A 16,608-nucleotide genomic window follows, 5' to 3' on the forward strand; every position below is an offset into this window, starting at 1 on the left:
GATTCCACTATCTGTCACTAATAAAGAGACTGAAGAGCATCGGTACCAAGACAGAGCCCTGGGGGTCACCATCTGTCACCAGCCTTCACTTTGACATGGAGCCACTGACCACAGCTCTCTGGCTATGCCCATCCATCCAATTCCTTATCTACCAACAAATCCATCCATCAAATCCACATCTCCCCAATTTGGAGATAAATATGTCATGTGGGACGGTGTCAAGGCCTTACAGAAGTCCAGGCAGATGGACATCACAGCCTTCCCCTGTCAACCATTGCAGTTGCTCCACCATAAAAGGCCACCAGACTGGTCAGGCAATGTCACAGAATGGTGGAGATTGGAAGGGACCTCTGGAAGTCATATTGTCCAGCCTCCTGGCTCAATCAGAATCATCTACTGCCCAGGACTCTGTCCACATAGCTTTTGAGTACTACTGAAAAGACATTGGTAGTGGGGAGCTCCAAACTTGTTAGGTATGACCTTACTGAATAAAGTGAAATGATCACCTTCCTCAGCCTGCTGGCAACAATCTTCCTAATGCAGCCCAGGGTACTGTTGGACCTCTTAACCACCAGAGCACACATTAGCTCATGGTCAGTGGTCCTGGTGGACACCAAGTTAAGTCCTTCCCTGCAAAGCCATTTCCAAGCTGGTTGACTCCTGGCCAGTATATATTGATGCTTGGGGCTGTTTCTCCCCAAATGCAGAAGTCTGCATTTTCCTGTGTTGAACTTCATGAGGTTCACTGTCAGCCCACTTCTCCCCTGTCAAGGTTCCTCTGGATGGCAGCACAGTTCCTGCAGTGTATGAACCGCCACTCCCAGTTTTCATGTCATCAACACACTTGCTGTATGCATACTCTGCCCCATCATTTAGGTCATTAACAGACATTAAATAGGGTCAGTCCAAGTACTGAGATTCAGCTGGTTCCTGATCCCATCCGAACTTCATGCCACTGATCACCATGTTCCAGGTCTGGCTGTTCAGCCAGTTTTCAATCCACTTCAGTTTTCTCATCCAGCCCACACTTCGTCAGCATACACTCCTGATACTGCTGGCATCTTCTAATGAAGAATACTAATTTTGAGAAACTAGGCATGTCCTGTCCCTCTTTTTAAAATGCTCAGCACATGCTATAGCTCCCAACTCCTTTCGTGTCAGAGGAAAAAGCAGCTGCCAGTTTCAGAGGCAAGAGACTTTAAGATCTCTTGTACTATTCTCTAGTACATTTTGTCAAATACACATCAGCTATGAACCTCTGGCTGTACCTGTTCTTTCAAAATAAATCCTACTGCTCACTATTGTCCTCACATACTGATATGTTCCTGCTGGAAGACTGAGAAAACAGGAAAGCAAACTCTGAATTAATATGGAGCTCAGTGATTTTCTAACATTTCATGTATCTCTCAGAAACCTTTTCTGGGGAGACACTGATAACTTACATAGAAGGTAAGTGCCACCCACTGTCCTGCCATCAAAGCACCACAGCTTGAATTTGGATTAGCTGTCCACACAGCTCAGGGTAACATCCCCCCACTATATCTGATCTTCTTTTGCAACCTCCGCAGTTACCACCAACCCCTTGATAAATTTCCATTAGGTTTACCACCAGAGACTCAATTTCCCTTCCCCAGGCTTCCTCCTGCTCCCTCACCACACAACACACCTCTTGTCTACTGGATAGTTGCACACCCCACCTCTACTTCTCTCCTAAAATATTCCTTCTCTTATTAGTTTTTTCAGTAACTCCCAATCTCACCTGCCTCTTTCCCATTCCAATGTACAGCGACCTTCACATCACGCTATCTCTCTCCAGCACTGACTCTTCTCCTTTTACAGCTGATGTCTGGAGTTTTAGTGCTACCTTATGGATACCATTTGTTAACTCAGGATCCTAGGAATTACTTAGCCAGAATCTTTAGATCAGTACTCCACCCTTACCTTTGTTAGCAATCACATTTGGTGTGTGTGGCCATGCTGCCTTTAAAATACTGTTTTCCTTGGATTCTAGAATATTTTCTTTAATTCCTTTTTTCATATGCCGCTGAGGATCCTTCCCATAAACTATTCCCCAATACTTACTGTTCTAATCTGTCTTCATAGTAAGGTAATATCATCTGTAAATTCAAGTACAGCTACTTGCACAATCATACAAGACCTCTCTTCCTCCATGCAAAGCAAGCTTCACTTGACATATCTTGGTCTGCAGCTGCTCATTCAAGTGTAGGAGGCAAATAAAAATGAAGCTCTCAAGCTGCCACTCTCCTCCACTTAGATTTCTTGGAAACTGTGGTCAATACAATGATGGTCACTCAGACTTTCATCTAACCTTTATCTTAGACTCCACTCTCAAATTCAAAGCCAGATTTAAGCTAAACCTCAAGAATTTTGTTGTATGATCCGAGTGGTGAGGTCTTCCCAGTTTACCCATTGCCCTACAACTATTGTTAAGGCTCAGTATCTTAGGTCTCAGTACACTGCTTTCTCCCTAGGGCATATACATAGAAGAGGTGCCACTGACATTCCAAATCCAGTAGTAACTTCCTGCTGTAGCTGAACACATGGCTACAACTGAAGGGTGACTTTCTTATCACTCACTACTGCAATAAGCTGTGGCTGCTATAATAAAGGAATGTATTACAGAAACTATAATTCATTCATCATGCATCACTCTACAGAGGCTCATGCCTTCACATTCAGTTTCACATTCATTTCACGTTCAGGGAAGTGGGGGCTGGAGGCTGTGACCCAACTTTAATCATTTGCAATCTGTGTTAACTAAAGGTTTGGAAAAAGCAGAGACAAGACAGATGCAGCATTCACACTGGACCTCAAACTGGACCACACATAGACTTTCACCCATGAAAATCTTCACTAACAGAGAAGTATAGCAACTATTCTCAATGGTTGTTCTTCTGTCCTTCTAAATTCTTTTGTTGGCTGTGTGTAAAGCAAAAGTTTTTGGGGCATAGTGGGAGCTAGGAAGCTTAGGAGCATTCATTAAAATTAACTGAAATCCTGTTCTTCCAAACATAACTCTCACAGAAGCTGCATTTCGTAGTATTTAAGCACTTCAGGCAAGAGTAGCAGATTAAAGATGCAGGCTGGAAACTCCATTTGAGCACCGTGGAATGTACTTTATGGGTCAGTGGAAGAGGTATGGTGGCTACTTGGCAGACAACACTACATTCAGTACACCACTGATTATGACAGGCTCATGACACAGACTGGCTCTTCAAAAGAAAGTACAAGGAATACTACGAAAAATTTGCTCTTATTATTTAAAAGAGTCTGTTTTACATAAAAGCTCAGTCACTGAAGGATCTCCTTTGAACATAACCAAGAGAAATACAGTTAAGCTAAAGAAATCAACTCACATAAAAATAACTTGCTAACCAAAAAGTTGTGACATTCCTGTCAGTGTCCAGATGGATATTACCACAACCTACCCTCAACACTGTCCAGCACTCATTAAAAGTGTACTTTCAACACACAGGATATCATCAAGACATAGACAATGGAATATTGGTATTTTTCTGCACACTATGATTTTTTTGTTATAAAGAAAGACATTGAAAATTCCTCTCTTCTGCCCTTCCCAAACCACTAGTTAACATGCATAAAGCTCTTGTCATGTGTTGGGGCTTCAGCATAAAAACAAAAACCTTCTTCATTTATGAACTCAGGCTTAGAAGCAGCAGAGAAAAACAGTGCCTACTCTTTTCATACCTCAAAGGAAGTCAAAGCACCTCCTCCAGCGAAGGGTTTCCTATAGTAACATACAGTTTGCATTGTATTGCAACACAGGCAGAAAATTTCATTTTTATTAATTTATTTTAAAATGAATGCAGTACTACAGTTTCCACAGCAGTTGTGCTGGTAAAACGGTTCACAAGATGCACCTGTCAGATTGCCACATCCAAACACAATCCAGGTGCTCAGAAGCTAATGATAGCTCTGTGAAGGTGATGTAGGGAAAGAGCTTTTTGCTTTTGCAACTCATCCAATACCAACAATGGTCTGATATTTTTCAACATGATTCTCTGTCCTGTTTCTCACTTACTTCCCTCTCCAGAATAATAGCCACAGGCTTAAGAAAGTCACAAAGCAAGCAATTCTTGTTTGTATTTCCTTATACTCAGCTGCTTTTCTGCAAGCAGGTCAAGTTATACCAGCCTGTGATACACTGCACAACTTTCCATCTCAACCCTCCAATACTGGTTTTGCCACATTAAGACTTGCAAACGATGCTGAGCCACACAATTCGTGTGTACTATGTGGTGGCTTTATCTTTTTAAAGAAAAACTTGAAAAACTGTTGGTAACAACATCATCCCACAATGCAGCAAATACAGACCTATAACCAACAGTGAATTTTTCCAATACTCTGTTTTAATGCAGGACAGGGAGACAAAGGCAGCTCTTGCCATCTGGGTCCCCTTTGCTGACACTGACTAAAAAAGGGGACAATTCTGTTCCTTACAAGTTTGCTAAGGAATGCCAACAGACACAATAATCATGTGTCATTCCATCAATTTCCTATTCAATGATTTTTTTTTTAATAATGACCACATGTGTAACTTAAGTGGAACACACAACGAGCAGCCAAACAGCAAGTCAAGGTTTGCAGCCTCCAGGAAGGGTCAATTACCATAATATAAAATATTAATGTAGTAAAGAACACTGAAAGATATGTTAAATTAAGGAACTTCTAATGCCTGGGGAGGCCAGAAAACTATGTATCAAAAGCACTTAAATCACCACACTTTTTTCCCCCTATTTTTTTCCCCCTTTAATCAATCAATGCCCATTCATTATTCAGAGATAGTGCTCCACTTTAATCTTCTTGGTGGAACAGGAGTACCATAGCTCTCATAAACCTGTATTAAGACTGGTAGTGTAATTTTTCAGAAAACAGTTTAGGGCTAATTCAGAAACAGCTTTCTGTAATATGTCCTGAATTTACAACCCTCCAAAACCACAACAAGAACGCGGAAAAAGCAAAAGTGTCTACAGAGAAATGTCAGGTCTTCTAGGAAAAGAGCAAAATACCTTAAAATGCTGATAAGTATTTAAACTCATCTCAGCTCTGGTACCCTTTGCATGAAAATGAGCTGGCTCAATCCCCTTTGATTATCCTATATAAAACCAATGTGATCATTTTACCATGGCATTAGAATCTGGCACTTCAGAGAGCTTAAAAACTTCCACTGAGATTCTTTTTCTCCAAATTCACTGTCAGTCATGTGCCAGTGAGGATAATTATCAACTGACAGGAAGTAGCCAGGAGGTCAGAGTTAAAACTGACAGAAGTATTTTGAGAAATAATGATGTTCTAGCAGGGTCATAAACACAGCATAAATAAAGCCAAACAGATGAGTACAAATTGATAACTATGCACCCAACAGCTTCTCTTTAACTAGAAAGGAGTTTTCAGACTCAAACATCAGTTTTATCTCCTGCTGTAATGAAGAATACAGGGATAACAGAGTTTGTTATATTGAATAAAAATGCCTTATTAAGTCTGTTTTCAAAACATGCCCAAGCATAATGGTTTTCTAATCTATTATTCATTGAAATACTAGCATAATACAAGAAGCACCAAGCAACAGGTTATGTTACCAGTGGAAGTGTTCCATTTTTTTATTGGAATGAACTATCAGTTTACTGGAAAAATTGTATTTAATGTTTACTTTCTACCTTTGGTGGTATCTGAAATGCTGTTTAGCAAGGCACACATCATGTCTCCCTCAATGTCGTGAGGATTCAGGATGCGAGCTGACCGCTGGGTCATTTTAAATTGGTTTTCCAGTTCCAGGAAGCTTTTGTCTCCAGAAAGAACAGTGAAAGGAATTTGCTTGGGCAGGTGCTCATCCAGACGACCGGCCTATACAAAACAAATTACAAGTGCTGAACAGACATCTTGTTTTTATCTCATGGCATTTGGCTAGCTTTGTGCAAGACAGATCTTTATTGGAAAGTCTTCTACAGTAATTTATTCCTGCCTTTATGATCCAAGCCACATTACCCCACTGTGAAAGGCACTATTTCAAAAGTGACGCTCATTTCTTCTTTATGTACAATAGATACTAGTGATGGCTACCAGAACAGGACAGATGGGAGTATGCAACAAATTCCCAAAAAGCATCATTTTTTAGAAACATCTCCACAGAAAACAAGTCATCTCTGTAGAGCATTTTAAGAATAACATAAAAAGTATGATGAAACATAAAACCACTGTTGCAAAAATGTGCTTATACAGTTAGATAGGTAGTAATTTATCTAACTGATAAAGCACTGTATGGCCTCAAGCTAAACCAGAGGAGATTTAGATTTTCACTGAAAAAGGTTGCCAAGTATTGGAACAGGCTGCCAAGAGAAGCAGTGGAGTCAGCATCCCTGGAAGTGTTCGAAAATTATGTGGATATGGCATTTGAGGACATGGCTTAATGACGGTGGTAGTACTGGGTTGATGGCTGGATTTGATGATCTAGGAGGTCTTTTCCAACCTTAAAATCTATGATTCTATATTAGGAACACGAGTGCCCATGACATCCCAGATTCTTGTCCCTCACCTGTACATCCCCAACCCTGCCAAACCCCAAAGTCTACTGAATAAAGGCACTGTTCTTTGTTAGCTCAATAGGGTCTGTGAAACCAACACCCATCCAACTCTGTTGTAAAGGTGGCTCAAGATTTGGGCTATCTGAAGAGAGATAAAGGAGTTACATATCACTCTTAAACAGAAACTGTAAGAAGTGCAGTTTTTTTACTCTTCATTCCCTAACCAGGCTCCCTTCCCCTCCACAACAGAGTGTTGACCTATTCAGGCTAATTTTTAAGTCACTTCTTGACCACCTGGGCTCCACTCAATCCAGGTTTATCATTTTTTATAGGGGACACAGTGTCATGGAAAGAATCTAAAAATGTCATCTGCAATTAGTACTTAACATCAATAGTAGATCTGCCACCCTTCTCTGGGTACAGGACACAATAAAGTGAGTGTGCCCTAACTTACATGGACACAGAGAGCAAAATCTGCTGCTTCTCTTCTGGTACTGCAACGTGGATGAAGAAAGAAACATCCAATCCTTTTAAGATAATTGTAAATTTTGCAATGCACTGGAGGCTTCCATTTGCTGTATCCTCCTATACAGTGAAGAGGAATAACATTAATAATAATAAAAACCAAACATGAAAAACAAACAAACCATGGGTTTGGGCAGAAATGCCTCTATGAATCAAGAATGCAAGAAGGCAAAAGCAAATATAAAACTGTCTTCAAAGACAGAATTTATTTTGACCAATGTAAAAGCTAAGAGAAACATAAAGCCAAATCCCCCCAGCCTTTTTGTTCTTTAGACAGAAGGCAAAAAAAAGTAGCTACCCTGATGCTACTCTATCAATTTTGTACAATTGTTTTTCTTCAAATCCTGAAAAATTTATCTTCTGGATATCATGAGTTTTTAGACGCAAGGGCGTGTTTTTCTCCCATTTCAAGCACAGTTACAGTTAATGTGCAAAATCAGAAGAGCTCTGGAAACACAGCACAAGTAACAGGAATGCTTCTCTTAGGAAAACCTGTACAACAGGAGTTACAGAGTCAACATGTACTAAAACTGCCTGACACATCCTATGTCAGAACTCATTAAAAAAAAGGATCCAAGAACTGGAGCAACAGCTGAGAGAAATGCTGGAGTCCTGACAAACCCATGGATGCAGTCAAGGATGAGCAAAATGAGGCTACAACTGGCATAAAGGTGCAGGAATTTTTTTAACAGTATGCTAAGCATGTAGTTACAGGCTGAGAAAATAGGTGGATAACAAAGATGAGCTGAATAAAGTGCCTGCTACAGTCAAAACCAGTACCAGACTGAAACAAGCTGCAAGGAAAGAAGCAGGAAGCCTCTCAGAGAGAAGAAACCACAGGAGCTTGCACCACAAAAATACATATGACACCATAAAAAGGCAAGTAAATGGAACAACAATTTGACCAGAGCAACTAAGAATTTTTTAACATTCCAATGACTAAGAAATATCTACTAGATGATAGAGAGGCTGGATGTAAGAAAGGATTTTGAATGGAAAATGAAGGCAGTCATTGATGGCACTTCACATGAGGACATGGGAAACCAATGCTCAAGTAAACAGGCTGCAAAAGATGGTTCATGCCAACATGTCCACCCACAATCTGACAAAGAAAAGCATTCCTCAGTAGACTTCTCCTGTTTTCCCCTTTGCCTTTTCAGCCCAGTGGGAAAAAGATGGTATCAAAAATAATCACAAAGATTAAGAGTCTACGCAGAAATGATTTAGTGGAACTTGTTCATTAGGGAAAAAAACCCTATTTTCAAGTTGCTCTTGTCTGCTGTGACAGCCTTCAGTCACTGGTATTTGGGAAAGACTTGTAATCACCAGCCCTGTTTTCTGGCTGCATAAATATACAACATAAACTTTTGACCAGGGCAGCTGAAAACAATGACCTGTATTTATTCTGTTTGTTAGCCCACAAATGGATGAAAGACAACTGAGTATGCGAAGACAGAAACAATACAGAGTCCAGACAATACAAAGCAAAACTAAGGCTATACTAGAAGCCGAAATAATAGAAATAATGCAGATATATTGTATAAAAATTATAATTGAAAATTCAGAAATGTTGTTTGGGAAATACAAGAAAAAAAGGGTTGCTGTATTTTCACAGGTTAAACAAACAAGAATAGCATGCCTCAAGTAACTGTACAAACCATCATTATGAGAAGGTACTTACAATAATAGATCCAGATGTGCCTGGAAGCCTTAGTGCTCCCAGGCTCAAAACCAGTATAGTTGACACTAAAACTGGTAAATTTTTCTTTACTATGAATATGGCCCATTTTATTCACAAGAAGCTCTTTAGCATGTTTTTTCAGTTCATGTGCTTCAGGGGCCATTCCCACGAGGCAGCCTGCATGTAGCACACCCATTAGGAAGTAAGTAACTCGAGTGGTGCTGATATGGGCTGTGCTGTGCCATCAGGCACCTGTGTTTGCAACACCTCTGGGCAGAGTCTTAACTAGCACAGAAGTACCTTTGGGTAAGAGTATTGTAGTATGGGTTCCTACTGATAGACTAGTAATGCTATGGTTATACTAAGATTATTTCTTTTCCGTAAGTCAGAAAATAGAAATTTCTGACAATTCAGCTCAGACATCCCTAGCTGCAACCAATTTTTTCTTAATCATCAAAATCATGCTTTAACCTTGGAAAACAGTAACAGCACAGAAGACCTTGTTATAGCAAACATATTTAAGTCAACTAATGATAAAGTAGTTTTGAGTAAATTAGATAGAATAATGAAGTATGACTGAAAGCCAGTGTCTGAATTCATGTGGGGAAATGCTTCTTTACTAAATAATTCTTAAAAAACCCAGACAAGAGTAGCCAGGCATAGATTCCTAGTAGTTTCTTATTTTTATCAAGAAAAAGTTTTTCCAAGGCCAAGAAGATTGAATAACTGTAGAAATAAACCAGCCTTCAGCAATTAAAAACTATAACCAAACCCAAAATCACAATAGAATTAAAGGAGTGTACAGGTGAAGCGAAATCTGCCCACATGTTCAAGCTGGGCAAAGTCTTACAAAAGATAGTAAGAACAAACAGGTTGCTCTGCCATACGGGAAAGATAATGTACATAAATGAAGCAGTAAGTAACATGGATGAAATAGAAATCCACGCCTATTAGGTATAAAATGGAAAGTGTGAGATATCATTTATCTTATTTACCTTGTGAGACCCAATTTGGACTACTTGTGTCCAGTTCTCGTGTCCCCAGTATAAGAAGGACATGGAACTGTTGGAGTAAGTCCAGGGGAGGGTCAGGAAGTTAGTAAGAGGACAACTGGTAAGAGCACCAGCCTTATGAAGGCAGGCTGACAAAGTTGGGGCTGTTCAGCCTGGAAAAGAGCAGGTTGCATGAAGACCTCACAGCAACTTTCCAGAATCTCAAGCAGCCTAAGGGAAGCCAGACAGGGACTCTCTATCAGGAACTGCAGGAGGACCGCACAAGGAGTAATGGGCACAAACTGAACAAGAGGGAATTTAGGTTAGCTATTAGAAGGAAAATTTTTACTGTGATAGTGGTTAGACACTGGAACAGATTCTCAGGGAGGTCTTGGATGCCTCAACCCTGGCAGTGTCACAAGCCAGGTTGGATAAAGCCTTGAGCAACCTGGTCTAGTGGGAGCTGTCCTTGCCCAAGGCAGAGGGGGTTGGGATGATGATCTCTAAGGTCCATTCCAATCCCTTAACATTCTATGATTTAAAACCTTGAAATCAGTATTTTCTGTGGCTTGTATGTGTACAGGAGTGCTGTTACAGAAAGGCCAAAGGTAATGACAGTACAGGTAGTGACAGAGAAATAATGCTGGAGTAGAACACAAAACTCAGGAGAATAACCTGCTTTAACAAGGAAGATTAGAGGATTCATCCCCAAAACTCCTAAGAAGCAGATACCAGATTACAGGTTCAGGAGCACTCTTTGAATCTCTACCACTTTACATTAACAGCTATACTCACTCTGCCTTCATCAGCTAATTGGAAAATGTGTTTCTAAGAGGAAAAAAAAAAGTGACCCAGGCACCAACAGGCCTCTCTGTCCAACCTGAGCAGCATGAAAACTCTCAGCTTTCATAATATCCTTGATTATCTTTTATGGGAAGAGATAATAAAAAATCTTAGAAGGAAGTGCAGTACAATAGTGTTTACCAACTGTAAAACATACCTGACCTACAAATCTGGCAAGATGACACCTGTGTTTCAGGCCATAACTATTTTGAAACTAACCATAATCTACACTTTACTGAAGAAATCAATGTACCACAGACAAAATAATTACAAAGACAGATACACAGAAAACATGTAGAAAAAGTATGAACAAGCAGTTGTTTCAAAAACAGTCAGATAAGCAGAAGTATCAAGTTAAACGGACGCAGAGTTTGCAAAATGGTATGACCTTCAAGGTCCCTTTCAACCCAAACCATTCTATTTATTATTCTATGAAACCCACGATAATGTGAGTTCCATAAATCACCGGTATCTTCAAAGTGGGACATATAACTATTGCTGTAGTACAGGATGATCAGGACCACCCTTAAAAGAACATGCCAGAGACAGAACAAAATTTGCACAGAGACAGTGCAAAATCATGTCTTCTGAAACTAAAAATCCAAACCAAAGTAAGAAATCCCAGCCTCATGAGAAGGACTTAGGAGTTAATATAATCTCTGAGTATTATGGCTGTCCTAATATTTATGAAAATATGACACAGCTTAAGTAAGTTCATGAGAGATGTCAGAAAGACGTCTTAGACGGAGTTTGAAAAGTTCAAGAACATTTCTGTTACGTGGTGCCTGTGACACTGCAACTTTAGAAGCCTAGTGCCTATTTGCTGCTGTTCTTCATTCTCTCAGATTCAAGGAATCTCTGCTCAAGTGCATATATAGACTTGTTAATCTTGTGTTTTAGTTTACTTCAAAGATTGTTTACCTTGAAAACCCCAGATAAATGTCCCTTGGTTCAGGTTAGCTGGCAGCTGTGTGAAAAAGCTTCCCCAGTTGTCCAGATCCACCAACACAATGTGAGTCATGGTGCTCAGATAGTCAAGATCAGGAAGTTCACTATCTTCAATGGGATAAAAAGGACACATTTAAAATTCATGTGACTTTCTGGTCAACCAATTTGCTTTTGAAAATTCTTGTAGTCACATATGTAAGTGAAAAGTTACAAAACATGATGTTTTTTGGTGACTGCATAGATTTTAAAATAACTGAATTAGCACTTAATAATGCACAAATTAGAGAGAAGAGCAGAATCTGGCTATATGATGGTGTAAGACTTGGATAGTTTTGTGGTAAGCACAGAAAGCTGTCATCCTGCACCAAGACACTTTAACAACTCATTTATCCAGATGTGTACCCCTGACTGTGGCAAGTCTCTGTGACATTCAACCGCCTGCATGCACAAAAGCACATAAAATGTTTAGATATGCACTTTTTGCTGTACTTCTAACATAAATGTCAACCTCTTAATCAAAAGCATTATGACGCCACTAGTAATCAAGAAACGCTTCCAGTTTCTGAACACAAGGTACACATTCAGCATTCTCAATGTCATTCTTAGAAGTGATAATGAACTTGAAAAAAATTGCATGCTTGAGGGAAAAACCCCAATACATACTAGGAATATAAATTCTTAGCTGATACTGCTTTTTGGCAAGCTAAGAAAGTTGAGATGATGGTGATATAACAGCATTGCCCACACAGAAAGCACTTACAAGCTTATAAATATTTATATATATATATACATATGAAGGCAAGTTTCTTTTGAATGTGTGTAATAGATCACGTTTACACTTCTAGGCATTAGATCCCTAATTGGGGTATACTTGATGGTCCTCTTGCTTTTAACACCAAATTATGTTCCAAACTAATTTGAAAATCAAATGTTTCAGTCTCAGGATTCTCACATCTGCCTTTTTGTTTGTTTTTTTCCCAAACCTTTATACATATGGCATGTAACAATAAATTGTGGAGTCTGAGTTTTGGAAATTGAAGTACTGAGAATCCAGTATTTGAGAAACAACAAGTACAGTGATTTCACTATTATAAGCTGCACTTCCCGGTGTCGGCAATTTTTCATTCTTTGTCCATACATAAGCTGCACCTGATTATAAGCCGCACGTTACAATAACAGAGTGTGATAAAAGGTATCTGTTCTATCACCATCTGTTGAGGGTGGGGGCAGTGATCCTTATCTCAATGGTAGATATTCTGCTAATGGGCCATCCATTGAAACCAGTAGGCATTGTTCTTTATCTTTTCACAATCCATCCTTCTTACAGAGTCATTTTCTGCTAATGGCCCATTGAGTCCCACTGTGTGACTGATAGAATTACTGCATCCCATTGGAAGTTGCTCCAGCCAGGGGGAAGAGCCCAGCATTTCTCACCAAGATTAAAACAGAGGTTTTGGGACACTAAGGGAGCCCCTTTCTCCACTGCACTCCAGAGGAAAAACGGATTTCTCCACATCACCACTGGACCTTTAGAGGGAAACTGCACCTTCTACAGGAGCACTGCTTCAACTGAATCCCATCTGTCACTGCAGGAGGATGCAGTCACCATTTAATGGGACTGCTACCAACACCCTGCCTGACAGGGTGTCAGGTTGTACTCTGACTTTGTCAGGGTTTGGAGTTTGTTTCTTTGTAGTACTGTATTTATATTTTAATTTCCCTAGTAAAGAACTGTTAGTCCTAATTCCCATATCTGTGCCTGAAAGCTCCTTTATTTCAAAATTATAATAATTTGGAGGGAGTTTACATTCTCTATTTCAAAGAGAAGCTCCTGCCTTTCTCAGCAGACACCTGTCCTCCAAACTAAAACAGCAACTTTTCGTTCTTTGTTCATATATAAGCCGCACCTGATTATAAGCCGCACTTTGGGTTCGGACCAAAATTTTAGTCAAAATGGAGCGGTTTATAATCGTGAAATTACTGTACTAAGTTCTGAGCTGATTTATAGACTGGATGTAACTAAATGGTATGTGACATATACTGTCAATGAAATGGAGTGTGTTACGGACAGCAACACTTTTCTAATGTCAAAAGAAATTTTTTACATACTTTCACTATGTTCTTCTTCTAAGTCCTCGTTTTTTATTTTCTTTTTCTCTACTAGGCCCTGCAGAGGAGAAAACTGTGGTCTGTCCTGAGTTTTGGATGGAGATGCTTGAAACCGTTGCCTGTCAGGTTTTCTGACCACACAAGTCCCACTTGCTGAAAACTTGAATACTGTGTCTTCTGATTCTGATGCAAGGCTTGACAGATCAGGTTTCTGCAAGAAGCAGTGTTTCATGTGATAGTGCTGATGTGCACTTTGAAGATCATCAAAGTTTTTGCTGCATGCAGCACATCTAACAACATACATCCCTCCTGTAGGTTTTACTGATGTGTGACTCTTGAGATGACTGTTCAAATCAGTAATATTCTGTGCCGTTGCAGAACACAAGCAGCATCGATACCATAAGTTTCCTTTCTGCAGCATGGTTTTCTGACAATTCTCATAATCATTCCTCCTGTTTATTTTGGAGATGTAAGTTGTCCGACAACCACAGTTTAAACGGTCTCCTTGTTCGACTGGGAGGAAGTCCTCATCTTTTTTTATGGACAGTTCCATCTGCTCAGGCACAAATGTATAGTCCATGCTATGAACCTCCTTGTAATGGATTAGAAATTCCTCCTCTGTGTTGAAGAAGAGATTACCACAAAGGCCACAGAAGTATTGAGTCTGTACCTCCTGATCATGATGCTCTTGGAAGTGCCGCTGCAGTGTTCCTACTTTCCGAAAATGATTTCTACATAAACTACACGAGTACCTGTGAAATGCATGGCTTTCCAAGGACATGCAGTGCTGTTTAACACTCTCTTCAGACTCAAACATCTCCTCACAAATGCGGCACTGCCATTTTCCCAAAACAGGACCACTTTCAGGGGAGAGCTCCATAGGGCTGGAAATGCAGTCTTTATCTCCACCTGCAGAAATGCTCACTGCATCGGAAGCAGATGGCATAGGTTCATCTTCTACAGCTTCTTGCTCATAGTAGTAACTATGCCCACCATGAAATTCATTTATGTGTCCCATAATATCCTCTTCTCTAAGATCTACAGAGCATGCTCTGCACCAGAGAAGAAAATTAGTCAAGTGTGCTCCTCCATGGAATCGACTCATATGCAGGCGGATAATGCTTGAATTTTCAGCCAGCTTTCCACACACAGCACACTTGTGACAGATCCTATTTGCTGATAAAATGTGCTTTTCTACTGACTCTTCTGTAAAAAACTTTTGAAGGCATTCACAAAACCAGACTTTTACTTTGCAAGCACTACCTTGACTTTGCTTTGCAACTTTATCTTCACTTTTATCTTTTAAATTACTCTTCCGTTTTGAAGGAGCAGACACCATTTCACTGGAGGACTTATCTGGACTCAAATGTCTTTTAAGCAATGGTCTTGACCGTTCCACAATGTGGCACAAATGAGATTGATTTTTATGTTTTCCATTGACATGGCAGAACATCAAGATGGATTCTTCCAGTGTATCAAAAATTCTAATGTTATGTTGAGTGGTTTGTTTGTGTTGGATCATCTGATTCTTATCAGCATACAGTTCATCACAGTTCTCACAATGACCTTTCATTTTAAATATTTCTGCAACTTGGGAGATGCTTTTCTTTGACAGTGCCATGGGTCCAGAATTGTAACAACGTGTTCTAGAATGGATTAAAAACATAAGGAGGTTATATCATAACCAGAAACATTTTTAAACTTTCAGATGTACTCGTATCTTACCAAGTAGCTACAGCAGTAAGTGCATAGAAACAGTGTCCACTATGGACTTTAACCCACCTACCAGCTTGCCAACAAAACCATGCATATTTAGTCTCCGAACTTTGAAGAGAATTAGGTGCTAACTTCCAAAGCTAACATGTAGATTGATGATTATGCTTTTGACTGTACATTTTCAAAATCAAATGCTGTCAAATTAGAAACAGTGGAACAGAGAACAACTTTGTTATTCTGCTACACAAGATACAAAAAGGATCCTGACATTGATCAGCTTTCTGCAGTGTTGGGTAAAGTGAAGAGCGAAGGCTTTTGATTGTTTATTCAGGAAGGCAACAATCAGATGGTCCTAGTTGCCCTGAAATCCACTAGTACCACTAAAATCATGTCTGCATGCCTGTCATTGATCTATGGATGTCCACATTATAAAGACAACCACCTCTCACAAACCTGAAATGAGCTGTTAATTCCATATGTGAGCGCAGTATCTTGAAGCAGGACATACACTTCACTTGGAAGGAGACCTCCTTGCACAGAGATATCAAGAGGTTCTTTGCAAAGGATGGAAAAGGTAGTGGATAGCCAGACTTCAGTGCATCTATAAAATGCAACAGTACAAAGTGCAACTACATGTTAGAGTTTTTCCACAGAATTTCAGCTCTCTGCTATCATAACTACTACCATTACTAGTTTGTCACAGGGTTCAGGAAGGAAGTTCACAAATGTCACCTGAGCTACAGTAACTGTGCAATGGAAGCTTTAACTAAATCCTGAATTTTTTAAACTTCTGTAACCATTTTATACCTGAATCTGTTTGCATCTTGCTTTTTCAGTGACTTTACTTTCCTTTTCCTCCTTCTACAATGCCTAGGTCAATATCTCTCTTAGGAAGGTTCTTACCTTCTTCTCTTCCACCTATCACCAGCTGTCTACTTCTACTACATAAAATTTTGTTTTAAGCCATAGAGTATTTAAAAAAAAAACCCACACAATTTATTTAACAAGTTCCCACATACTCTAACCATCTCTTTCTCTCTTTCCCAGCCTTAACGATAATTCTTAAATTTTTAGATGCAGGACTTTCTGTTGTTCTGAGTATATACTCCATAGGAAACTTCCAGTACCAGCAGAATAAGAAAATTCTACTGAAAAGAGAATGGAAAATGGTTTATGGGTTATATATTGTTCATGTTCTGCACCTTAGCAGGCAAATTCTCTTTGATTTTTC

The 16,608-nt window shown here is 39.6% G+C and overlaps 1 protein-coding gene across 5 annotated transcripts in view; it reads right to left on the reverse strand.

The window, feature by feature from the left end:
- LOC116993840 (E3 SUMO-protein ligase ZNF451-like) overlaps positions 1-16,608 on the reverse strand; it is a 36,922-nt gene that overhangs the window by 5,477 nt on the left and 14,837 nt on the right. For 3 of the 5 annotated variants that reach the window (XM_033054965.2, XM_033054966.2, XM_033054967.2), the window contains exons 9-13: positions 15,831-15,978; positions 13,662-15,307; positions 11,526-11,660; positions 7,018-7,148; positions 5,697-5,886 (exon numbers count right to left, since the gene is read on the reverse strand). In XM_033054965.2, coding sequence (XP_032910856.1) covers positions 5,697-5,886; positions 7,018-7,148; positions 11,526-11,660; positions 13,662-15,307; positions 15,831-15,978 — 2,250 coding nt within the window. The remainder of the gene's footprint in view (positions 1-5,696; positions 5,887-7,017; positions 7,149-11,525; positions 11,661-13,661; positions 15,308-15,830; positions 15,979-16,608) is intronic. The other 2 variants (XM_033054968.2, XM_033054969.2) reach the window with 2 other exon arrangements.

This window comes from Catharus ustulatus, chromosome 3 (assembly GCF_009819885.2).
Source record: "Catharus ustulatus isolate bCatUst1 chromosome 3, bCatUst1.pri.v2, whole genome shotgun sequence".
NCBI classification, from domain to species: Eukaryota; Metazoa; Chordata; class Aves; order Passeriformes; family Turdidae; genus Catharus; species Catharus ustulatus.